At 43.7% G+C, this 26,804-nt stretch overlaps 1 protein-coding gene across 6 annotated transcripts; it reads left to right on the forward strand.

Moving 5' to 3' along the window:
* LOC118372751 (clustered mitochondria protein homolog) lies at positions 1 to 26,705 on the forward strand. 6 transcript variants are annotated; one of them, XM_035758741.2, is made up of 27 exons: positions 1 to 377; positions 5,291 to 5,481; positions 5,763 to 5,934; positions 6,134 to 6,277; positions 6,499 to 6,638; positions 7,228 to 7,382; positions 7,620 to 7,745; positions 7,978 to 8,125; positions 9,923 to 10,015; positions 10,250 to 10,684; positions 10,908 to 11,167; positions 11,315 to 11,835; positions 13,001 to 13,102; positions 13,200 to 13,300; positions 13,494 to 13,646; positions 13,869 to 13,931; positions 14,090 to 14,355; positions 14,501 to 14,585; positions 14,794 to 14,947; positions 17,746 to 17,885; positions 17,997 to 18,077; positions 18,184 to 18,309; positions 18,501 to 18,622; positions 18,761 to 18,854; positions 19,942 to 20,076; positions 22,501 to 22,574; positions 22,734 to 26,705. In XM_035758741.2, the coding sequence occupies exons 1-27, from the start codon at positions 248 to 250 to the stop codon at positions 22,873 to 22,875; spliced, it is 4,353 nt and encodes a 1,450-aa protein (XP_035614634.1). In that variant the 5' UTR covers positions 1 to 247; the 3' UTR covers positions 22,876 to 26,705. The 6 variants fall into 6 exon arrangements, with proteins under 6 accessions (XP_035614634.1, XP_035614637.1, XP_035614635.1 ...); XM_035758744.2 differs by having other exon boundaries at positions 11,315 to 11,751; XM_035758742.2 differs by having other exon boundaries at positions 6,499 to 6,626.
* Positions 26,706 to 26,804: the final 99 nt, after the last annotated feature.

Raw genomic sequence — 26,804 nt, forward strand, 5'->3', positions numbered from 1 at the left:
ACGTTTTGGGGGTGGGAACCAACGCAAAGGCAAAGGGGTCAGGGGGAGGAGAAACCACGTGTTTGCCATGTCCAGCTTTGACTGTCCTTCCTATGTAGACTTGTTTTTGTAAGATCGTACCCTCTGCATGTAACTGGCTAGCCCGTTAGCTAAGAAGAAGCATTTCACAGATTAACATAGCAATTTCGAGCAACAGATTTCTGTTGCCACCTTTAAGCTAACTAGCTGCCACACTGACTGCCAAATAATGGTGAGCAAGACGGATGACATCCAGGCGTCAGTACCCAACTGTAATGTTAACACAGTTGATCTTGCAGAAGGAGAAACGCCAGACCACCAAGAGACCAAGGCACCAAACAAGGACCCTTGTGCGTGTGGTAAGTAACAAGCTAACGTTACGTAGTTATCTAACTTGCTAGTAGAGACTAACTACCATGCAAAATGTTTAAGTTGTATCGTAATGCTAGCGGCGTCGGTTGAAAGTTATGAAATTATGCACATAGCTAGTAACTAATTACCGCGTTAGCAAGCTAGCTACACACATGTACAGTTAATTCAAAGTAGTCATCATCTGTCAATGCGTTGATTAGTCTGTTAGCTAACTAGATGAAAATGCAGTAATGGGCCTCAGTATTCAAACCAGTTTTCTATACAACCAAGATGTGTCAATTCAACAATGACAGCTTGCTTGAGCTGTTGTATTGGCTAGCTAGTAGTTGTTGTGTTGGCTAAACTAACGTTAACATTTAGCTAAGTGGTTAGCTTAGGCCATATCAAGAGGGTTTAGCTAACAATCAAATGACTATTAGAATTATCTAGATAAGCTGTTCGACTAACTAGTTTGCTCACTGGCTGTATGCCAAACAAAGAGAACCATTGATACACACAACTAGCTAGCTAACTAGCTTCGAAATAGTTAGCCAAGCTTGTGGTGATGCTGACCTGTTGTAGAACAATGGCTGATATAAATGCGATTATAGAAAGTAATACAATTGTATCCACTATCTTAACAATGTGGTGTGAACACCCCACGTTCTAACGCACATGGGACCACAGCTGTTCTGTACCTGCATGAAAGAACGAATGGACTGAAGGTCACCTTCAGTGGAACTGCACATTTCGAGATAATAGAGGGGTTCTAATCGATGTGAAGTAATTTCACACGCCGTTTTCTATTAATATAAACTAATTTTTCCCCAGTTAGTCCATCAAATGCAGGCTATTTTTGTGACCTAGTAATATCGAAGTGACTAGATCACCAATGTCCCCGTTAGTTGGCATGATACCTTCCCGATCCCCCCTCCCGTTCAGAACCGGAGAGGTTGGCTGTTCCTCGACCGGGAAGCGGAAGCTGACCCTTTGAGAAAAGTCATGGTGCATGCACGCAGAGAGAAGGTTATTCTTGAGACATTCTGAGTCATATAGCCGGTAAGTGTCGTTTAAACAAACCGATTTTCATGGCTTGCCACCGATCGCTTGCGTCAAATATATATATAAAGTATTGATGATCGAGACAGTCACATGACGCACTACTGGTATAGGTTTGGTGAATGTAAGGCCACTGTTGAAATTACACAACCTTATGCAGCCTTCACGACAATGCCACAGCTTTCGGTGTCACATTTGACAGGACCTTGAGTTGCATGCATAGACGGCCTGTGTTGTCACGACTATAACGTAACGTTATAGTCGTGACAACACAGGCTTTCTATTGCAATTCACTTCTCATTTAAGAGGCCTGCTGGACTAGACAAATGCCTTAGGCTGCATTTGAGCCTGTTGGTTAACTACCAAGACACTGAGCTGTGTATCCTGCAGTACTGACAGTATTATGACAGACAGCACATGGCAGACTGATGGGGTAGCATGGGGGTTAGCAGGGGTGAGAGAGGTGGAGGTTGAGGGTAACGGGGTGAGGGGGTCTGCTGGTGATTGTAACCGAAGGAGCTTAAATGCTCCTCAAGGTTGACCTTTGTAGTCCTCAGGGCACTGTCCAGACTCTCCACACCCCCCTAGCCCCTTGTCATCTCTTGTAATGTTTTACTAACATCAGGCCTTCATAATCACAACCCAGAGAGGTATACTACAAGGTAGTATCAAATGAGTTAGCCAGCGAACTTTGATAAGCAACCTGAAGTAACTGTTGATTTGCTTGTTCTTTATTAGACCATGTCCATTTCAAGCTTATCTTTCTCAAAAATAAAAAGTTATTTCAGAATATTTAGGCAAGTTAACTCCTTGATCCTGCTTTGTCGTATACCCCACAGGTCTGAGGTCTAAAACAACAACCCATTCTAAAACACATCAACATGCTTCAGACAGAGGATTAATTTGACTGGTTATGAGACCTCCCTGCAAAAGATATATGCATGACTCTGCAGGAAAGCTTTCCCTTCCTGCTCTATATCAATCTATCAAAAGAAGGTTGCCATCTTGTGGTGTAATAAATCTATGTTGGACAAAAAAAAGACCTTGTTCTGTGCCACCTCCCCCCTCCCCCAAAATGCTGTCTGTTTGGTTTCTTTTTGCCCTGGTCTGTAGGCCCATCATGTCAAGGTCCACCATGTCAAGGGGATGGGGAATGAATTCCTCTGTAGTCGAAGCAAGAACAACGCTCAGTCCGTGGTTAACCTTGATCAGAGATATAACAGCTTACAACAGACAGGGCAGCATGGAGACTGGTAGCTCGCTCTCTGGATTAGTTGGCCTAGTGGTCTTTCACAATTTTGATTGAATAAGGACGTCAGTAGCGATCAAGACATTCACACCTCGAGGAAATTGTGAAAATGATTGTTGATCTCTTGTAGCCCGCTTTCTATTATTTTCCTAATTGATCTCTTTCGTCTTCCTTTCCATACTATCAGGGACCTAACTCTTTGACCCACTGCCCTGAATGAGACGTATCCTGGCTCGAGGATAAGTTTGGTTACTGTGCAACCTAAGGAGTGAGCTAAGATGCTAATGGTGGCACTGGATGGGGTGTGGAGGGGTTGTTTTGTCTAACTGGTTTAACTGAATGCTGGTCTGCCTAGTCCTTCTGCTTCCCCTCCCCCTCAATGATTTACCAGTTCAGGAGGATCAAAGCTCCTTGCTTGTGTAATAATCACCATTTTGTCTGGTTAAGGTTGGTCTTGTGGTTGAATTTTTTATTTAACTAGGCAAGTCAGTTAGGAACAAATTCTTATTTACAATGACAGACTAGGAACAGTGGGTTAACTGCCTTGTTCAGGGGCAGAACTACAGATTTTTACCATGTCAGCTCGGGGATTCGATCTAGCAACCTTTCGGTTACTGGCCCAACACTCCAACCACTAGGCTACCGTAACACTATTAAGATAAATATTTCTTATTGAAATAAGCAAAGCCTTCAGTTGGATAATCTGTATATGTAGGCCTAACTCACCCACCGAGGCCAGAATATGCATGCCAGTATGACAGAAGTACTGCAGCAGTTTTTGGATTCTGCTTTCCCTTCCCTCCACCTGCTGCCCTCTTCATCTGTGAATTGTCACCAACGACATGATTCTCTCCTGTCTACACTACACACAGTGACATGAAGGCTCAACCTCCTTAAAAAAACACGTTTAGTTGGGCTCAATGTTTTGAGTAATGCAGAAGGTTGTGTAATATTGAACCCCATTCCCCACCCTGTCACCTCACCCCTAGTGCTCTGTTCTCTTGCTGTAGGGCCAAGTGGGTCTGTTTTGCAATTGTTAGGCTAGATGATTTTCATAGTGCTGTCTGACACTTTGTACTCTTGGTTCTGACACTTGTAGTCTTGCCTTCTCAGTACAGATTGAATAGCATTGGCAGCAATTATTCATACACACCATTATTTGAAGGCTCTTCCCCTACCTCATCAGTTCCACTTGAGAAACTTAAACTGTATACATTTCCATTAAATTGATGTGAGTCAAGTACCATGTTGAATTTTTGTGGGAGTTACAAAACTGAGCTGAAAAGTGAATCTTGAAGAAAGCAGAGGACCTTGAATGACCGAAGGGATTCCCACTGTCTGTTTGTGACAACTCTAAGAAAAATGCAATAGCTGGGGCATTGATGGAGGGAGGAAAGAATTAATGGAGAGATGAAGAGTGACTTGGATCAGGCCAGAAATAGGACACCTAAGGAGAGAGACAGAGTAACTGCTGTAACTTATCAAATATGTCTGCTTCTACAACAGGACAGGATGACCGGCCACTGTACCTGTTTCTAAAAACACAGTTGATCCCTTCCTTCACCTCCCTCCCTTCTGACCTACAGAAACATTATCCCTTGGCTCCTATCATATGTTCAAGTCTATTTTCCTTGTTCTTTTTTAGTAGTCCGTCTTCTCTTGCAGCATGGACCAGTTGTTGGCCAAGGCTGTTGTGTTTGGTATTCAGAGCGTGGTGAGTCTTTCTTTCTCACTCTTTCATTCCCTCCGCCCTCTCTCTCTCGCTCACCCTCTTACTCTAGATTCCCCCAACCACCCCCTCTACGTGGTAACCCTGACACTGCGTTACCCTTGACGTTGAACAAGGGTGCGCCGGTTGCAGTTGTCTGGGAGAGAAAACAGCCCCTCCACACTGCAGGCCCCACTTGTTATTTATGCATGTAGCCTTTCCTCTTGGCAACTCAACCCACACCATTCAAAATAGTACAATATTCTGTGACACTTTTTTATTGTTTTATTTTTAGCTCTGGCAAATGGGAAACACCCCTGCGACACAGATGTGTCTCCACAGTTACACTGCCTTGTGCCAGTGAGGCCCCTTCGGAGGTCAATGAGGTTGCACTCATTCTGGAAGTGAAGATGTATACACACACACAGAGGGGAGGATTTGTGTGGATGGCTCTATTTTCCTTTCAAACTTTCCAGTATAGTTCCTCTTCAGTGACCTTGGAGTCTGGTGCCCAATGTGGAGAAGGCGAAAAGCACTAGGCAAACAAACCACCAACTTTTGTGTTCTGTACTAGAGTCTGATGGTTAAGAACTCCGGGTTGAGAGAAGCAGACCAAGGTAATCTGTATACCTCTGCCTCACATGGCAAAGGCTGGAGATCTTGTTTTCTGTGCTAATTGGATCCTATTCTCCTTGGATCCTATAAGTTGCCGATTTAGCACTGTAGACTATGCCCTTTTAGGAGTAATCTAATCTGACAACACGCACTACTTTGTTTGCTATCTGTAGGCTTATATCCTTATTAATTCAGTTATGTGTTACTCTGCCATGGCAATGCCCTCTCTACCCATCTGTCCAATCAGATGACAAGCTATGTTGAATGTATCTCCTTCTGTTCAATCACAGGGCACAGTGCAAGCACAGTGGTGATGAATGGGGGCGGGGCCCACTATCATTCGGAGGAGGAGTCCAAGCAGGATGGGGGTGGTGACACGGACGGTGTGGAGGATTCTAACGAACAGGAAGTGATTGTGATTCAGGATACAGGGTTCACCGTGAAGATCCAGGCACCCGGGACGGAGCCTTTTGACCTCCAGGTACAGTACATACTTAGACAGCCCAACAGCCGGTCCCAATTTGCCACTACCCCTTGACCCGCCTAATCCTTCAACGTCTGCTGATCTGTAAGGTGTAAGCAATATAGTGGATGGAAGTTCCACCAGCACACCGCTTATACCTATCCAGAGGCTTCATATCTGCAAACATTGAAGGGTTAGGGCCAAGGTGGAGAGATGGGGACCAAATTGGGACTAGCTGTATGACCAGACATTATCGGTCTCTGTTGCTATAAGATGTTAACCCCCGCCCGCTCCCCTAGGTTTCACCCCAGGAGATGGTGCAGGAGATCCACCAGGTGTTGATGGACCGTGAGGACACCTGCCATCGTACTTGTTTCTCCCTGCAGCTGGACGGCAACGTGCTGGATAACTTTGCTGAGCTCAAATCCATCGAGGGCCTGCAGGAGGGCTCCCTTCTCAAAGTAGTGGAAGGTAGGACTTGGTGATATGTTCTCAAGTCAGCCACTAGCCCCTACCCCTAGACATTATCGATCTTAAAGCCTAAAAATTGCATAGGTTTAAGATCGAAGGCAGAATCTCCTCCTAGTCCCCTTTCTAGAGAGTCTACAGTCCAGGAGTCTGTAGATTGCATCGATAATAAAGCAATGACTGTCCTTTCTCCTCACCCCAGAGCCCTACACAGTGCGCGAGGCCCGTATCCATGTGCGTCATATCAGAGACCTGCTGAAAAGCCTGGACCCATCTGATGCCTACAATGGAGTGGACTGCAACTCTCTGTCCTTCCTCAGTGTCTTCACCGACGGGGACCTAGGAGGTGTGTGTGCGTGCACACGTGTTTGCGTACCCAATTGTTTATTTGCGTGTTTGGGTGGGTCTGTTCAGCGAGAATTGGGGTGAGAGAGATTTCAGTCAGCATTCTGAGGTATCCAGCCACCTTTATCCTACAAATGTGTATGTCTGTGTCCTAGGTAGCAGGCTATAAATATCTTTGGTCAGGCTGCATTAGTCTGACCTGTGACCTTATCTCCTCTGCAGACAGTGGTAAGCGGAAGAAGAAGGGCAGTGATCTGGAGCAGATAGACTGTACCCCTCCAGAACACATCCTGCCTGGCAGTAAAGAACGCCCCCTGGTGCCCCTCCAGCCACAGAACAAGGACTGGAAGGTAATAATGACGGTAATTACGATGATTTTAACACATTTATCCAAAGAGGCTTACAGTTCATAGTGACATATATTTCACATTTGCTGTAAAATTAAAACCCACAACCCTGGTGTTGGTTGCCAGCAAGCTAATTATGATCATTCTAATGCCATCTCATTTACATAGATTCATGTGTGTCTCTGTGACATTATCTGACAGTTCAAAAAATGTGATAAATTCTTCAAGGAGTTTGTCCATTTGTAGTTTACTGGCTTCAACTCCAACCTTTTGATCTGTTTGTAGGAGCCATTTTTATATAGCTCACAATGATTTGCTAGCTAAGTGCCAGACTTACTCAAGCCTGGCACTAGTACACTTTTATTATTCTAAAATAAGTAAACGTGGTTATAGAATAAAGGGTAAGATTAGTTAAAAGTTGAGTGTGCACTCAACAAAACCAGCATACATCAGCTGGCTGGGTTGTACTATATCCTGTACATCCTTACCACCATAAAGTACAGATTAAGCAATCTATGACCCTTTTCCAATATCCACACGAGCACACCACAAGTCATAAGTCACATTCCAATGTCCATATCTGATTCCCCGTCTTGCTCTATAGCCCATGCAGTGCCTGAAGGTCCTGACTATGAGTGGCTGGAACCCCCCCCCTGGCAACAGGAAGATGCATGGTGATCTGATGTACCTGTATATGGTGACTGTTGAGGAGAGACACATCAGTATCACTGCCTCCACACGTGGCTTCTACCTCAACCAGTGAGTCTTCTCCCGTTAGACTTACCGCATGCTGTTTTCACACTACTGCGCTGAGCCGAGCTGGATTGTGTTGGCCTGATTACACATCCACCACTTGCTGGAACTGTACTGGAAAGTGTGAAAGGGAAAATATCAGAGCCAGCACAGTATGGTTAGGTTTGGCAAGATTGTGTGAAAAGTCAACTGGCCAAGGCTGAGAGTTGACCATAATTAGAGATGACCATGGTGTTGTTCCAGGTCAACCACCTACACCTTCAACCCCAAGCCAGCCAACCCCAGCTTCCTGAGCCACTCGTTGGTTGAGCTGCTGAGCCAGATTAGCCCTGCCTTCAAAAAGAACTTCACTGTCCTGCAGAAGACAAGGTAAGTGGGCTACGCGAACCACAATGCACTGAGTTATTTATTAGTTCTGTGGAATGTGGGGAAAAGAAACTAAGCATACAATTATTAGTCATTATCAGAAATGTGTATATTTTTTTAAGAGCTAAATATATTAGCCAGACAGTAGTTGTTTTTCTTGATCATTCAGGTAATTCTTATCTGAGAAATATTCCCGCTGTGATACATGGATCATTTAGTTTCTGATTGACTGCAGGGTTCAGCGGCATCCGTTTGAAAGGATAGCCACACCCTTCCAGGTGTACAGTTGGACCGCCCCCCAGGTGGACCACACCATGGACTGTGTCAGAGCTGAGGACGCTTACACCTCCCGTCTAGGCTACGAGGAACACATACCTGGACAGGTACACACACCATACACCTCGCTCCTAGGCTACGAGGAACACATACCTGGACAGGTACACACTAGAGGTCGACCAATTATGATTTTTCAATACCGATACCGATTAATCGGACGATTTAAAAAAAAAAAAATAGTAATAAAATAAAAAAGTATTTGTAATAATGACAATTACAACAATACTGATTGAACACTTATTTTAACATAATATAATACATCAATAAAATTAATTTAGCCTCAAATAAATAATGAAACATGTTGTATTTGGTTTAAATAATGCAAAAACAAAGTGTTGGAGAAGAATGTAAAAGTACAATATGTGTCATGTAAGAAAGCTAACGTTGAAGTTCCTTGCTCAGAACATGAGAACATATGAAAGCTGGTGGTTCCTTTTAACATGAGTCTTCAATATTCCCAGGTAAGAAGTTTTAGGTTGTAGTTATTATAGGACTATTTCCCTCTATACCATTTGTATTTCATTAACCTTTGACTATTGGATGTTCTTATAGGCACTTTAGTATTGCCAGTGTAACAGTATAGCTTCCGTCCCTCTCCTGGCTCCTTCCTCCCTGGGCTCGAACCAGCAACACAACGACAACAGCCACCCTCGAAGCAGCGTTACCCATGCAGAGCAAGGGGAACAACTACTCCAAGTCTCAGAGCGAGTGACTTTTGAAACGCTGTTAGCGCACACCCCGCTAACTAGCTAGCCATTTCACATTGGTTACACCAGCGTAATCTCGGTAGTTGATAGGCTTGAAGTCATAAACAGCTGCTGGCAAATACACGAAAGTGCTGTTTGAATGAATGCTTACGAGGCTGCTGGTGCCTACCATCGCTCAGTCAGACTGGTCTATCAAATAATAGACTTAATTATAACATAATAACACACAAAAATATGAGCCGAAGGTCATTAATATGGTCGAATCCGGATACTATCATCTCGAAAACAAGACGTTTATTCTTTCAGTGAAATACGGGAACCATTCCGTATTTGATCTAACTGGTGGCATCCCTAAGTCTAAATATTCCTGTTACATTGCACAACCTTCAATATTATGTCATAATTACGTAACATTCTGGCAAATTAGGCGGCCCAAACTGTTGCATATACCCAGACTCTGCGTGCAATGAACGCAAGAGAAGTGACACAATTTCACCTGGTTAATATTGTCTGCTAACCTGGATTTATTTTAGCTAAAAATGCAGGTTTAAAAATATATACTTCTGTGTATTGATTTTAAGAAAGGCATTGATGTTTATGGTTAGGTACACATTGGAGCAACGATACGCACCGCATCGATTATATGCAATGCTGGACACGCTACATAAACTAGTAATATCATCAACCATGTGTAATTATAACTAGTGATTATGATTGATTAAGTTTAATGCTAGCTAGCAACTTACCTTGGCTTCTTACTGCATTCGCGTAACAGGCAGACTCCTCGTGGAGTGCAATGTAATCAGGTGGTTAGAGCATTGGACTAGTTCACTGTAAGGTTGCAAGATTGAATCCCCCGAGCTGACAAGGTAAAAATCTGTCGCCCCAGAACGAGGCAGTTAACCCACCTTTCCTAGGCTGTCATTGAAAATAAGAATGTGTTCTTTACTGACTTGCCTTGTTAAATAAAGGTGTAAAAAAAAAAAGAATCTGCCAAATCGGTGTCCAAAAATACAGATTTCCAATTGTTATGAAAACTTTAAATCGGCCCTAATTAATCGGTCGACCTCTAGTACACACACACCAAAAATAGTATTTTTTAGAGTCAGTGTAACAGGGTCTCTGTTATTTATTCAGACGCGAGACTGGAATGAGGAGTTGCAGACGACCAGAGAGCTGGCCCGGAAGAACCTGCCTGAACGCCTGCTGAGAGAGAGGGCCATCTTCAAGGTGAGCCAGCCTACAGCAGCAATTGAAGCCCAACTCCTTTCCCCTCTTCTCTCCTGCACTCTTTCATGCTTATTTGCTTTCTCCAGTGAGCCTCGGTCATCGACTCTCTCTTGAAGCACCCTCCTTTTATGCTACTCTCTGTTTCCGTCTATATCCTGTAGTGTGCACAGACTACTCTTCGTTCAATCCTCTACATCCTTACACATTCACTTTCTAACTCCTCCCTCTCTCCAGGTCCACAGTGACTTTGCGGCTGCTGCTACTCGGGGTTCCATGGCGGTGATCGACGGCAACGTCATGGCCATCAACCCTGGCGAGGAGACACGTATGCAGATGTTTATCTGGAACAACATCTTCTTCTCCCTGGGCTTCGATGTCCGTGACCACTACCGCGAGCTGGGCGGGGACGCTGCCGCGCACGCTGCGCCCACCAACGACCTCAACGGTGTCCGGGCTTACGGGGCCGTAGACGTGGAGGGGCTGTACACCCTGGGGACTGTGGTGGTGGACTATCGGGGTTACCGTGTCACGGCCCAGTCGATCATCCCTGGCATTCTGGAGAGGGAGCAGGAGCAGAGCGTTATCTACGGGTCTATCGACTTTGGGAAGACAGTGGTGTCTCATGGGAAGTACCTGGAACTTCTGGAGAGGACCAGTCGACCACTCAAGGTGAGGAAGAGGATATGATAATGCCAGTTTCATGGTTTATTTTTAAGTCTGCTAATTGTTTGGGATGAATGTTTTTGTCAATACAGGGTAAGCAAACTTCAATATCTTTTTTCACTGCACCGGCCTACAGATGTTCAACGTATATTGACTGCCGTGTCTCTAACCTGCCATACTGCGGTTATCACATTCTCTCTGTCATAATGACTGACTCTCCCACCCCCAGGTCCAGAGACACAATGTGCTGAATGAGAAGGATGAGTCCGTGGAGCTGTGTTCCTCTGTTGAGTGTAAGGGCATAATTGGCAACGATGGACGCCACTACATCCTGGACCTTCTGAGGACCTTCCCTCCCGACCTGAACTTTCTGCCTGTGGAAGGGGAGGAGCTTTCCCCTGAGAGTGTGAGACAGGGTTTCCCCCGCCAGCATCGCCACCGTCTGGCCTGCCTCCGACAGGAGCTCATTGAGGCCTTTGTCGAGCACAGGTACTGTAGGGTGCCCTGTGTATGTCCCTCGAGGGTCATTTGATGTTCCCTTTAGTGTATGATTGTGTCTGCACATTTGAATGTTCACGTAACTGAATGGATGTCCTACTCCCTCGGATAATAAAGATTCTCTAATCTACTCCTCAGATACCTCCTGTTCATGAAGATGGCAGCACTCCAGCTGATGCAGCAGAAAGCCAACAAGGAGAGCAAGATTGCCACCCTGACAGAGAATAACAGCCCCGAGGCAGCCGTTCCAGCCCTGCCCTCCACGGAGAACCCCGATGCTTCAGCCAAGTCCACAGAAACCCTCACTGACGGCAAGTCCGACGCAGTCCAGATAGAGACCACCTCTACCTCTGATGCCCCTCAGCCAGCAGCAACAGAAGCCACAACCACAGAAGCAGCCCCCAAGGCAGAACAAACAACAGAAACGGACATTCCCTCTGCTGCAGCAACAACCATGACTGCCTCCCAGGCAACCCCTACAGAGGATAATGTGGTTCCCACGGTGACCACCAATGGGCCATTGGTGCCCGTTGCCACAGCGATTCAGAACGGGGAGTGCGAGAGCCCTCTGGAGGGTAAGGCTGAGGATAGTATCCCGGGCTTAGCCCAGGCCAAAGAGCTGGCTGAGTCCTTAGCCGCGGAAGATGGATGCGGTATCGGTACGTCCAAACCATTGCAGGGTAGATAGAGACTGGGGATATCCAGTCGGTGGAGAAATGCTTTTAAAGAAGAGGTCTCTTTATTTGCTCCATAGACTGGCATTTAGAACAGTGTGTGTGTGAGTTGTTAGCAGTTGACATTATTCTTCAATAACACAGACCCCAAAACAAATCGGGGACAAAAATAGATTGATTTGAGAAGAATTATAGATGTTATGCTGGGAGGTAGATGTTCAGTCTCCCCTGTCCTCAGTTTTTCTCCACAGAACAAATAAACAGGATGTCATTTAGCCTGGGGTTGATCAATCAGAAGTCCTTGTAGTACAACTGGGCCAGTGGCCAAATAACAAGTATCCTGCTCCAGACTCAATGAACAGACCAATGAAAACGTGGCACGTGTAGCTCTGATTTCAGGACATTCCACTGATTCTAAACAGCTGTTGAACTGAAAGCCAACTATTTCCATTGACAATTCCCTATTGACCATTGGTACTCTATTTAGTTTTTAGTACTCTCGTCCTCTCATCCTCTGCGTTGTGTATTTATCTTAAAAATATTCTTATACTCCCCCGTAGAATATTTTAAAGAGTATGTGTAGTTTTTCATCAGGATGTGAGAGCGTTTATCCATAGTATTGCTAAGAAGACTTAATGCTGGTGTCTTAGTTGCATCTCTCCACCTGGCTAGGTGTCCCTGTCCAGTTCTTAGCCTTCTATGGGGTGAGCATGGACCCCAGTAAAATCACTAACAGTGTGAGATATAGCAATCCAATAACCACATCTGTCAAGTTTATTTCTCATTGGCTGGTGTGACAATTAATCAAAGGGTTTGACGCTCCAGAAAGAAGGAAAGAATCCCTGGTTGAATGTGATCATTGCATGTGTGTGGGATAGCAGGAGGTGGCCCCTGGCCCTACTGTCTGCTTGACAATAGCTCTAATGACAATGTGTTTTTAATTTAAAAAAAAAACTAAGATCTGCAACAGTGTGTTGGTGGGGATTTTCAACGCATGTAGGCATTGGACAAAAGATGATAGTGGTGCTTTTGGGGAACTTACCCCATATAATTTTGATTTGAGTTGCCTAGGTAACTTGGTATATTCATAAAACACCCCTCTCCTCCTCCCCTGATCTCACCAACCCCACCCTGACCTGTCTCCATCAAGACCCTAAAAGCCGAGAAGTTGTCCTCAACGCCTGCAAGGCCGTGGGTTCCATCAGCAACACCTCCTTCGACATCCGCTTCAACCCAGACATCTTTTCTCCAGGTAGGATGATGGTAAATGTAGTGCTTTTAGGAGAGGTTTTGTGTGGCAGCTGGCTCTGCTGTACAGTACTCATTTCCTCCTCATGTCTCTTACCCAGGAGTGCGTTTCCCTGAGGACAGTGTGGATGACATTCAGAAACAGAAGCAGCTGTTGAAGGATGCTGCAGCCTTCCTGGTGTCCTGTCAGATCCCCTCTCTGGTAAGTTTCAGGGCAACAACATGGTACCACGCACAAGCAGTCATTGCCTTAACTATATTTCAAACTATTTTCATACATCACTGTATCACTAGCCTTTGTGTCTGTAGCTATTTGTGGGTTGGTGTTTCCTTGGTTATTTTTTTCTTGTGTGTGTGTGGTAATTCATTTTTCTTATGCGTGTCTTTCCCTCCAGGTGAAGGACTGTCTGGACCACAGTGCTCTGCCTATGGATGGAGCCACGCTGACTGAGGCTCTGCACCAGAGGGGCATCAATGTGCGTTATCTAGGCAACGTGCTGGAGTTTGTGGACAAGACGCCAGCCAAGGCACAGCTGGAGCACTTCTATGTAAGCCTAAACCCCTGACCTCCATACGCTCTTGAGGACTGACTAAGGAGAAATATAATGAAGGGCAATGATAGCATTATTAGCATAATGATAACCTTCCCGACTGTTCTGTTTCTACTGCAGACATATTGCAGGACAGGGTGCAGGACAATACATAAGGATTAATCTGCATTAAGCGTGTTTTTTTCCCCCTGACGGTTTTGTATCTCTTCTGTTCTGAAGAGAATAGGTATCAGCGAGTTGATCACCAGATGTGCGAAACATATCTTCAAGACATACCTCCAGGTGATTGCTATTTTTAAGCAATGATTGTTAAATAATTATAATGCACTTAGAATGACACAGATCTTTGTACTTTTGCACAAAATGAGTATCCCTACTTGCTTATCATAGAAAGTATTTATTTGTCTCCCTAAGAAATTGATTAAATATGAGAACAATAGACTATGTACTCCATCTCCCAGGGTGTGGAGTTGTCGGCCCTCTCAGCTGCTGTCAGCCACTTCCTCAACTGCTTCCTGTCCTCCTTCCCTGATGCCGTGGCACATCTGCCTGCCGACGAGCTTGTGTCGCGCCGCAAGAACCGTAAACGCCGTAACCGAGTACCAGGGGGAGGGGACAACACGGCGTGGGCCAGCCTGACACCCAGTGAGCTGTGGAAGAACATAGTCTCTGAGGCCCAGAGCTACTACAACTTCACCCTGCACTGGTGGGTGGGAATTAGGATTGATGTTTGCACAATAGTAGGCTTGACGTTAGCACACTATTCTGGCAGCTACCATGTCGGCATGCACTGGAGTGTGCTTGGGTTAAAGTTGGCGTAGGTTTTCCTAAAAACACACATCTTTCTACAGTGAGAATGCTGACCAGGTAGTGGAGAAATACGGCCTTCAGAAGATCACCCTGCTCAGAGAAATCTCCATCAAAGCTGGCATCCAGGTAACATCATCAATTCCTATTTAGACAAGGTGTGATTTTCAACATATTGTATACGTTTATTAAATACCTTCAGGTCTACAGAAATGCCGAGGGAGTAGGTGCCAGGGGTCAAATTGTAATTCAGAATGTGTATTTTAATGATGTCATGTTTTTAACCCTCCCCCTCCTAACAAGCTTCCTGTGTCTCCTACCTCCCTGTGTTTTCTAGATCCTGATAAAGGAGTATAACTTTGACAGTCGCCACAAGCCTGCCTTCACAGAGGAGGACATCCTTAACATCTTCCCTGTGGTGAAGCACGTCAACCCCAAGGCCTCCGATGCCTTTCACTTCTTCCAGAGTGGACAGGCCAAGGTTCAGCAAGGTGAGGCTAGCATGAAGCTACAAGACTTCAATCAGCATGGCCCAGAACGGCATGGATGCTCCTAGTGCTAGAGACAAACAGTACTACTCTCACTAATAATGTAGCACACACATGCGGTCAGGCCAAGGTCCAGCAAGGTGAGGTGGATACCAGTCCTGCTGGGCAGGATCAGAATGGGTCCTTCTAGGGCTGTGGCGGTCACAACATTTCGTGAGCTGGTGATTTGTCAAGCAAACTGTTGGTCTCACGGTAATTCACTGTTAATTTACAAAAGACATTTAGCATCTCCTGGCTTCGACATACAGCCTACAAGCCATTATTTATTTTTCGACAGGTCTAGAGAAGCATGATATGAAGAAAAGGTAGTCTATTTCAGAAGAAAAGAATAGCAAACTCTGAGTTGTCCTGATGTGGCTATGCCAAATGGCTGTGGGCTGCACTTTTTCATTTAGCAGACAAGATTTGCTTATAATTCCGTGGCATTATTTTAGAGTATGATGAATTGATTTGAGGGAGTGCGCACGAGCGCTATTGTGTTGGGCAGTTAACAAAGAAATTGGTACTCCTATATGCTTAATTTAGAGTTATTAATGTAACTTTAGTTGTTCTACAAACGTTGGGCTATATGTTTTAGATTTTTAATACATTGTAAGGCTGCATGATGAGAGACTAATAATGATTTGAAAAAAGTAGCTTGAAAGGCATGAGCTCTGCTTTTGCACAGGCTGTACTCTCAATAGTCTCTCATTCACAGTTTGACAAGCACTTGATAATGCCTCGAATTTCATGTCGACATCCCCTTTGTGGCCATAATGCACCCCAAAACAATCCATGCATTTTGCGGCCCGGAGTGCTGCGTTGTTCCCTTCTCCCTGAGTGTGCTGTGCAATCCGAAGCACCTCTCCGTCACATGATCGTGTCTTTCTCACAGGCTACAAGTTAAGACAGACACATTGGGGATGCAACTGCGTCCTTATCCAATTCCGAGGCGCATATTGAAGATATTGGAAGAACAGTCGACATTTACTTTTCGGCAGCCAACAAGATGAGTAGGCCTAACAAACAAACTATGACCCATAGTACAAAGTCAACCTTTTCTGTGCAATAAATAAATATTCCATACATGGGACAGTTGTGGGATGCGATAGATTACAAGCAATAAACACTTTTTTATGCAATGTGGCTGATGCAACACATCAGAAAATGTAGCTTAAAATAAACTATTGGGCTATTTCTTCATTATAAGCACAGTGTTGTACACATGGTAGTAGGCTATACGCGTGAATTTTTCCATTAACGGAAAACAGCATTATCAAAGTGACCGCAAATGCAATTATGCATCTAATGCTTTTATTATAAAGGTGCATTTTTATGGTGACAATTATCTTCCCCAAATGTGAAACTCGCACGCTGCTTATGTATGCCAGTTAGATCTACACCCCTTGTAAAGTGGATCAAAGTGTTTAATTTTAATTATTTATTTGGCCAATTTAGTTGTGATACAAACCTTATTAAAATTGTAGGCCTGTGTTTTAGGCAAATTTTAGGCCTATGGTTTAGGTGTGCGAATATGATTTGCAGTGATAGGCTAATATTGTCACCCATTAGAGTTTTTAAAAATGTATTATTGTCTTTACATGTACTAAATAATGTGTGAAATTTGTTTTGATTTCGAATGGACCATTATCAGGGGCCTCCCAAGTGGTGCAGTGGTCTAAGGTTGTGCCACTAGAGATTCTGGGTTCGAGTCCAGGCTCTGTTGCAGCCGGCTGCGACCAGGAGACCCATGGGGCGGCACACAATTGGCTCAGTGTCGTCCGAGTTAGGGGAGGGTTTGGCCGGCAGGGATGTCCTTGTCCCATCGCGCACTAGCGACTCCTGTGGCGGGCCGGGCGCAGTGCACGCTGACAGTTGTGAGGTGTTTCCTCCGACACATTGGTGTGGCTGGCTTCCAGGTTAAGTGGGCATTGTGTCTAGAAGCATTCGACCTTCGTGGCTCTCGACCTTCGCCTCTTCCGGGTCCGTACAGGATTTGTGGTGACGACTGTAACTACCAATTGGATACCATGAAATTGGGGAGAAAAAAGGGCAAAAAAAAGAACGGACCATCATCATGAACCTGTCTCTTAAATGGCGAATGGAGGAAGCTTTTCCTGTGGGTCATTTTCATGCCAGCCAGGTAGGCTGTACTCCTGTTGTAAAGATAAACAATGTGCTTAATATTAGGAAAGTTGAGAAATAAATATAGTAGGCCTAGCCTATAGAATGCTGAGGGGATCCTCCTCTTTTTATTAGCAGCCATCACTCTGTTTTCTCACTCAATTTCATAGCCTATAGAAATGTTGTGCAACATGAGCTCATGGGCTCTCATGAAGTGTTTGAGATTTTTGAATACATTAGCATTGATGGTAGCGTGATTAGGGAAAATAGAGTGCTGAATACCAGGCAGTTAGCATGTTTGTTAGGCTACTAATGACCATCAGCAGCATCAGAGCTTGGAATTTGACTGCCGTCATGACTCTTGACCGCCGGTGTGGTGGTAATACTGTCACCACAACAGCCCTAGGTCCTCCTAGTGCTAAACAGATATGCACATGAAGCTCTACTCACACAGGCAACACACACGAAGGCTGAGAAATGTTTCCTTCCTCCCCATACAAACCATGCGGAAGCATTACTACATTCATTCAACAATGCAACTTACCTTAGTGTCCTCTCTGAACCCGTTCACATGACTTTCTTTTGTGTTGTACAACAATTGTGGAAGCCTGAGTTTTTAACAAGGCCTCTGTCTGCAGGTTACCTTAAGGAGGGCTGTGAGTTAATCAACGAGGCTTTGAACCTGTTCAACAACGTGTACGGGGCCATGCACGTGGAGATCTGTGCCTGCCTGCGTCTGCTGGCTCGCCTTAACTACATCATGGGAGACCACCATGAGGTGTGCTGCTCTAGACATGATACACACACTTTTATATTCCTCTCACACATGAAAACAAAGGGCCACAGCAATTCCAGTGACAGTCCTGACTTTCGTCTTCTCTGTCCACAGGCTCTCAGTAACCAACAGAAGGCTGTCTTGATGAGTGAGAGGGTTCTGGGCGTCGAGCACCCCAACACTATCCAGGAATATGTATGTATCCATGAAAATTGCTATTTGAAAAGGTTGTTTTGTCATTAAAAAACAATGCCAGTCCATGTAAGCTGTTTAAGTGCCTCTGGTTGCTTTCTCTCCCCAGATGCACTTGGCTCTGTACTGCTTTGCCAACGGTCAGCTGTCCACTGCCCTGAAGCTGCTGTACCGTGCCCGCTACCTCATGCTGATGGTGTGTGGGGAGGACCACCCTGAGATGGCGCTGCTAGACGTGAGTGGACCACAGTATTTAATGTATTTTCTTTTGATTGAAACCATCCTGTAAGTGGACGTGTTACCACGTTAACTCTGAAGTTATGTACCAATTTTGTGGAAGCCTTTGAGGTGTGTTTGTGTGTGACCTTTGTCAAATCAGTTCTCCTTACACTTGTCCTCCCTGTGGTCCCGGGTCTCCTCCTATAGAGTAACATTGGCCTGGTGCTGCATGGAGTAATGGAGTACGACCTGTCTCTGAGGTTCCTGGAGAACGCCTTGGCCATCAACTCCAAATACCACGGACCCCGCTCCCTCAAAGTAGCCCTCAGGTAAGGACAAGGGAGAGTTATTCCTTGAGTGACTGAACATAATTTTCAGTATATTAACTGACTTCCTGTTCTAAACTCAAGTTTGTGTTTATCTTCAGTTGATTTAATGGAATTGTTCTTTTATATATAATTCTGCAGTCATCATCTGGTTGCGAGGGTTTACGAGAGCAAGGCGGAGTTCCGCTCTGCGCTCCAGCACGAAAAGGAGGGCTACACCATCTACAAAAACCAGGTAAGACGTACAGCTACAGTACACAAAGCTCTACACATCCTCTCCTCAGAAATGGCTTAAGAACAATTGCTGAAATAAGAATGTGCTAGATAGCCTCCCGAGGTGCGCTGCGGTCTAAGGCACTGCATCGCAGTGCTTGAGGGGTCACTACTTTCCCGGGTTTGATCTCAGGCTGTGTCACAACTGGCCGTGACCGGTAGACCCATGAGGCGGCGCACAATTGGGCCAGTGTCGTCCGGGTAAGGGGAGGGTTTGGTCGGCCAGGATTTCCTTGTCCTATCGCGCTCTATTGACTCGTTGTGGCAGGCCTGCAAGCTGACTTTGGTCGCCAGCTGAACGGTGTTTCCTCCAACACATTGGTGCGACTGGCTTCCGGGTTAAATGAGCAGTGTGTCAAGAAGCAGGTTCGTGTTTCGGCTTGGCAAGGTCGTGTTTCGGAGGATGCGTGGCTCTCGACTTTCGCCTCTGTGTAATGGTTATCTTGTGTTGAAGCAGAGTCGGACCAAAATGCAGCGTGTAGATTGCGATCCATGTTTAATAAACAAACGTATAACACGAATCAATTAAACACTACATTACAAAGAACGTAATGAACGTAACGAAAACCGAAACAGCCTATACTTGTGTAAACCTAACACAGAGACAGGAACAAGGACACTAAGGACAAACACCCACGAAACACAACCAAAGAATATGGCTGCCTAAATATGGTTCCCAATCAGAGACAACGATAAACACCTGCCTCTGATTGAGAACCACTTCAGACAGCCATAGACTTAACTAGAACACCCCACGAAGCTACAATCCCAATACCAACACACCACATACAAAAACCCCATGCCACACCCTGGCCTGACCAAATAAATAAAGATAAACACAAAATACCTCGACCAGGGCGTGACACTCTGCCAAGTCCGTAGGGGAGTTGCAGCGATGGGACAATTGGATATCACGAAAAAGCTGTAAAAAGTACAAAAAAATTACAAAAAAGTGGAATATGTGCAAGATTACCAACAACTGATATTAGTTGAGGTCAATCTGTTTTTAAGCTTTCTTTCTCACTTTCTTCCCCCATGTCCCCTCTCAGGTGGGAGAGGCCCACGAGAAGACTAAAGAGAGCTCGGAGTACCTGAAGTACCTCACACAGCAGGCTGTGGCTTTGCAGAGAACCATGAACGAGATCTACAAGAACGGGTCCAACGCCAGCATCATGCCACTCAAGGCACGTAGCTTAGGGCGTAGCTATGGTTTCATGGTTTTTATCCAGAAGACAAAATCAATGGGCCTTGTATTGTACCCAGATGATAGCATAATCTACAGACCAATGTTCCCTCTAAACTGCGCGAACAGTAGCCCGAGACTGCCACCCAAACATATCAGCCCACAGAGAGAAGAATGAGATTGAAGTTCACTCAACTTTCTAGAGAGTGGTCACCAACCGGGAGATCGACTGGTTAATCTCAAAGGCATTCCTACTCGATTGCCAAACATTTCTGTAAAAAAAAAAAGAAGAGAAATCCTTGTGTTCCTATTTTTATTTTTTGGCTCGGGCTGTTGGCGGTAGGTGCACCTGATTCAGCTGACCTGTGTGCCGGGTAGGCGAACTGTTGCCATTTTGAACCATTTCCTGTGTCTGAAGGTACAAACTGTGCTTTCTGGCCAATTGGATGGCTCAGATACAGTCTGCAGTAATATAGCAGGCATAAAACAAGGCTACATCGAAGTTGATACTGTGAGATTTCAAAACGTTTAAAACCATGACAAGAGAGACTGTCAATGAATACAGAAAAGAGCTGCTGTTTTTATGAGTGAGTTATAGTTCGTACTCAGCACTGTCAACACTTTTATACGCCATAAAATGTGCCTTCTTCCTATTTCCACTCAGCGCTACAACAAGCAGTGCAGCAGTAATGAATGAGTAGGAAACTATCTATAGGCTTGCGTTGTTGTTATTAGTGGCTCGGGTCTTTTAATAGAGGAATATTTCACTTTCTCTGTTTATAGGAGAAACAACATGAATTTGTTCATGAGGCAGAAATAATGCGGTGCGACTCGAGTTTCACCATCAGCTGGAAGACTGTGTCCTTTTTGGTCAGTATCAGTGGAGGAAAGGGAGAGTGAAGGGATGTTGAGAGGGGGACCCTCATTCTCCTCTCTTCCCTCTGCTGCAACTGACCATCAGATGCATTCACCATCAGCCCAGTAAAATAAAAAGGATTTAAATGTATGCTCACTCAGCTGTGCCTCAAGTTATACAGCAACGGATCTATTACCGGTGTGATCATATAGCCTACCTCAAATGTTGAAATATAATTTATAAAAATGGCCTGAACAACAAAGCCAATATGTGGTGGTAATGTATTGGGCCTATAGTTTACTGCACAAACATCATTGCTACAGTACTGTTTTTAATTGGTTTATGTTGCATAGGCTTACATTTTTTTAAGTCATGTTAAAACAAAACCGAGCAGTAGATCTTGGCTTGCATTTTGACTCAGTGATCTTGACTCAGAAAATGTTGGTGACCACTGTTCTCGAGATTTCCCTGATAACACTATCAACGTTTCCCTTTACTGTGGCAATTGTGATCGAATCAACACAATATTAGCCAATTTCAATGTAACATACTGAAACAAAACAAACTATGCAAGAGATTGTTGTAGGCAGAATGTATCAGAGTATGATTCCATTTCATTGACACACTACTCAGCCCGTACTCTACACAGACCCATGAGGCATAAACAATCAGACCATTGCCATATATGGATCTGTACCACTTACTTTGAACTGGACTGTATTTACAGCATGAGTGGTTGTGAGTAGATGCACTTGTTTTGTGATCAAAGCGAGAGCTGCATTTTGTTCATATCCTCTGCTTGTTAGTGAGTTATTAGCCCAGTTATAGATGATTTGTAGTCAGCAATAGGGGAATCATTGCTTCCTACAAGAATACATAACGTGTACATTTCTAGACTCTTTGAAAAGCAAGTCAGGTAAAGAGCTTTTTTTTTTGTCTTAAAGGGGCAGTATTGTATTTTGAGGCAGGCTTGAATAAACTAAGTAGCCAATCGACAGAGGGTAGCATAGTTTGTCTGATTCTCTGTAATAATGGCATGGCAATAATAATACCTTTTTTATTCTATAAAGTGGTTTCTTGGGTCAAACAACAACCATTTTTAGCCACCTTGTCTGAAGGGCAAGTGGATAAACAGGTTAATGTCAAGCCCTGCATGTTTATTTCAAAAGGCTCATGGACTGTAGGCCTACATTGGCATCTACTGTAGGCTGAAGGATAGAACGGCTATTTCCATGTTAAAATGTTATGGGATGCATTTTCTCCATAGTTTTTGATGGTAGGCCACTCTGGTAGGCCTACATTGTGATCAAATAGCCACATTAGCCTACATGGCCACTGTTAATTAACTTAAAGTGGGTATAGCCGCTGTGTTCACAGTAAACGCGTGCTGGAAGTTGCACAGAATGTTCACAACGTTCAAGTTTGCACTCAGCAGACCTGAAATTTGCTCAGTGCCTACAATAATTTGAGGGACCATTGCTACAGACACAAGTTTCTTTTCAAATGTGTTTTTGGTGTTAGTTTCATAGAACAGTGTGTCATTTTGTTGTTTTCTGACACTTTTTCCAGTTCACAGCACCCAGTATGGCCAGTGTTCTGGAACAGCTCAATATTATCAACGGCATCATCTTTATACCACTCAGGTAAAGTGAAGTAGTACATTTTTAATTTTTTTAATAAAAAAAAAAAATGGAAACGTGCAAGGACCCAGTTCTGACCCCTGTGGAATTGTATCCACTCTTAAAAATATATAAATGTCTGGGCTCAACATTAACCCCTGTGGTATCCCATTCCCTCTGCAGCCAAAAGGACTTGGAAAACCTGAAGGCGGAGGTTCAGCGGCGGCAGCAGCTTCAGGAGTCAGGAAAAAGCATGGAGGAGCTCACTGTGGACGATCCACTAGAGCTGGAGGACAAAATACCCATGGACGTTAATGTTGATTAATGTCAAACCCTCCATACCACACTACTTTCTACAAGGGAACAGATGTGATGCAACAGCCATCTCCTTGAATGAGCATGTGGACCTGAGAACTGAGCTGTCTAAAAATTAACAATGAAAACAAGAAGGGTGAAGGGTTGTTTGGGGCAGTCAAAGAGAAACATCTATGTATACAGTGGGTAGAGTGTTTATACGAGGAGCTTCAAGGAGTAACAGAGCAAGAGTTACAGTATATACAGAGGTATGATAATTTAATCAAAAGAGAATATAGAATCAATGTTCAATCTGAAAGCCCGTAGCCTCGAGCATTGGTAAAGAAACAGAAGGAGTAAGTATGTGGCTGTGTGTGAAAGCGACCAAGGACGACCATGACATTGTATTACCAGAGCCTTATCCACTGTTCATCCCACTCCACATCAACCAACTGTTCCCTTTACCCTCTTCAACTTTTAGCCGAAGGACCACGGTTTACTCCTGCAACACTTCCAATAATCCTAAGAGAGCCACTGAGGCAACTAGGGCTTCCGGTTTCACCATGGCCCCATGTTGCCTCGAAATAACAACTGACACCCTGTCCCAAAACTCGGGAATTTTGTAAAAATAGTTGTTCTGTGAACTAGATCAGACTAAGAAGCAGTAATTAAATTAACACTATATTCTCTCATGTTGGGCTTCAGATTGGAAGTTATCTTCTCGTGCGTTTAGTATTGTTAAACCTCATCTCCAGTCATCCATTTAGTCGCTAGTGTTCCCTACGGTCAGTCAAACTATTTGTATTTCTATTTATCCCAGGTGGGTGGCTGCTTCGTCCTTTGGTTCTATCACAGCGATCAAACAGTGACGCGTGTGTGCTCTCAAACAGTATTTTAGAATTATTTGTTATACCTTTTTTTCTGTAAACATGTATCTTTTTGTAAAATCAAAATGGAAGGGGGAGAAAATATTTTTAGGTCTGTCAATTATCCATTAATTGAAAGGTAGAATCATTAATTTCTGCAACAGCTAAAAGCTTTGAAGCACGAGGCTAAACTCACCCACTGTTTTGGTCCGGTACCTACCACACACTAACAGCGTGACACGAACCCATGCACATGCACTGATACTATGTTGGCGCGACGTCTTGGATCTCGCTCATCGCATTATCTGCGGTGCTGCGGACCCAATTCACGGAGTCTACCTTTAAGCCATGTCTGTTTTTATAGAAAATATGAGTGGAAAATATGTATAAATAAATCTGTCTTTGGGGTTTAGACAGGTACTTGATCAATGTTGATGGAAATGCAGATATGAAACGTCCAACTATGGCTTGAGCAGTAGACTCTATAGGTCTCTTATATTAGATGTGTCCAGTCTTCTATTTTTCCACTTTTAAAGAATGTGTGCATGTATGTTTGTGTAGTCTAAAAGAAGGAATCAGATATGGCCATGGTTTGTAACACTTCTGCTACTTCATAGTGTAATGGCTAGGTTGGGTAAGCCACGACCTTCCAAATGTTTTATATTTTATACACAAAGGCTGTGTTGACACCGGAAGGCCAATTCAGGTATTTTGCCCAATTATTTGGTGGCTCCCGAGTGGCGCAGCTGTCTTAAGGCACTGCATCTCACTGCAAGTCCCTGGTTCGAATCCAGACTGCTTCACATTCGGCCGTGGCCGGGGTAGGCTGTCATTGTAAATAAGAATTTGTTCTCAACTGACTTGCCTGGTTAAATTTAAATTGACAAAAAGATCAGAATTGGCTGCCTGTGTAAACTCAGCCATCGTAAAATCATGGGACCCCTAATATAAACATGTATGTAACATTATTGGCCAGCGATGTTGTAAATCTGCTCATATGAAGTGATTGTGAGAAACTTCACCCTATCATTTGATAGATTAGACAGACTAAACACAGCACCACCAAAAGTGGATTGAGTAAGGCTGCTTCAATATACCAAAAAGGACTGATAGCGGTGTGTGTGCGCTTGTGTACATGCAATGTGGCCGACCCTCCCTTGCAAATGTCTTTCTAAAACATTTTGCGCGGTCTAAATGTATGTGACTAAAGCAATATAGAAGATGCTGGAACTAATTATTTTGAAGTGCTGCACTTGTGTTGCTGCAAGACAAACAGTTGTCATTGTAAGTAAAAGGGTGTCACAAAGATAAGAGGGGAAAAAACACTTACTATAATTAATTTCTTGATTATTATGCTCCTGAAAAAAATGGTGGTACAATAATACAACGTGGTATGTGATTTGTGCCTAATTTAGGCTTCGAAATGGAACCAGGGTGTTAATGGTTTTCTTGTCAGCCCTTCAAAGCTTGTTTTAAATTTTATTTTATTTTGGTTTCTTTTCATTTGTATTTATGTTTGTCATAGGGCTATCACTGGTTTCCTTTTTGAAGTGTATCTGCATTTCCTTCCTCCCCTCAGGTTCAACTTCCTCCTTTATGAATGTCAGTCCTGTCTTGCAGTACCCTTAGTGGCCATGGGGCGGTGCACTAGAGTACTTCCTTTGGAACCATCAGAAACAAATTAAAAGGCTTTATTAATATGAAAATGTTTTTGTCCCATAAGGATGTTCAAATGGGTATGTCCAGGCTAGTGTGTAACTATTTCATATGTTTCTCATTCGATTGACTTTGAGGGAAGCAAAATAAACAAGTATTTGATTGAATTGATGATGACGTGAACCTGAAAAATTGCAAAGGCTGCTACTTGATGAACATTGGTGAACTTGTTGAAACCCTGAGGTCTATTGTTTGAGATTTAGACATTTCTGATAGAATAAACTCGTTGAGAGTGATCAAAAATGCTTTTGTCTGCCTAGAGATCTATTTTTCTTCTTCCATGGATCATCAAATCATGGTGCTTCTATTCTATTTCATCACCAAGGCACGAATTCTTGTTGTTAAGCTGTAATTATGTTCTAATTGTGTAGTAATATACCTCTTGATACATTCAAGTAATTGCATGAGAAAATTATTTGACTGTTCTTTAGATTCATTCAGTAGGGAGTGACAGACCTCCGGATTATTTTGTCAAAGCAAAGACCATGTATAATTTTCTCAATTTAACATTTTCAATTTCCAGATCATTCATATTACATATTGCTTCATCTTATGTAAACCCCTTGGTTTGTATGGATGGATGTCTTTATATTCGAAATGTTTCCAAATGTAGATTACAAAACTAAACCTGAATGTTGAGTGAAATGTTTGTGCAAAATTACATTTTGGGAGTTTATAAGGCCATAAGGCATTGGAGAAGTCACCTGAACACTCAAAGCTCTTCAAATTACTCCCAGCACTTCATCGATGTCAAACATAGGAGACTGTTATTACGTACATTTACACACATGCATTTTGTGTTCTCCCCAATTTTAAACAAAAATGTGTATTTGTCAAGATGACACATCTATTTACCAAAACGTCACACAAGAAGCCACCAATAGATCTGTCCATTTACGACTTAAATTTATTTTGGGCTCTGACCAAGATTTCATACATCTACTGAGCTGGGTTGTCTGCCCTCTTGTCTAGTGGGGAGAAAAAGAGGTCCTATGGGACAAAGACCGTACATATCTGGTCTCTATCACCTCAGTGTAGATGGATGTCTAATGCACACTGATAATCTTGCATTATCTCTGTGTGGAACTCAAAATGAGGGTTTGTTCTTCTGTTTTCTCTTTTCTTGAACTGACAAGATTTATTCTTCACATTCTAGTGTTAAAGTCTGCTTCCCTTGCTGTGTGGTACCTATTTGTTGCTCTTTACAAAATAACAATCTAATTATTTTTGGTCAGAGTATGCTTTTGTATTAAAATTAATAAAGAAAACTAGCAAATAACACTTGGCTTGGATTTTTATTAACTACTTATTTACATATAAGATTGAGAGGATGTTAGCTATCCAGCTTGTTGGACATGTAATTAGATGCAATGATATT

The sequence above is a fragment of the Oncorhynchus keta genome, chromosome 18 (assembly GCF_023373465.1).
Source record: "Oncorhynchus keta strain PuntledgeMale-10-30-2019 chromosome 18, Oket_V2, whole genome shotgun sequence".
Classification (NCBI taxonomy): Eukaryota; Metazoa; Chordata; class Actinopteri; order Salmoniformes; family Salmonidae; genus Oncorhynchus; species Oncorhynchus keta.

What these genes read in the sequence shown, in the direction of transcription:
- LOC118372751 (XM_035758741.2), top strand. Translation starts at nt 248, where the DNA reads ATGGTGAGCAAGACGGATGACATCCAGGCGTCAGTACCCAACTGTAAT. An exon ending in TCATGGGAGACCACCATGAG is followed by an intron (nt 17,886 to 17,996) that starts GTGTGCTGCTCT and finishes CTCTGTCCACAG; the next exon opens with GCTCTCAGTAACCAACAGAA. An exon ending in CCAACACTATCCAGGAATAT is followed by an intron (nt 18,078 to 18,183) that starts GTATGTATCCAT and finishes TTCTCTCCCCAG; the next exon opens with ATGCACTTGGCTCTGTACTG.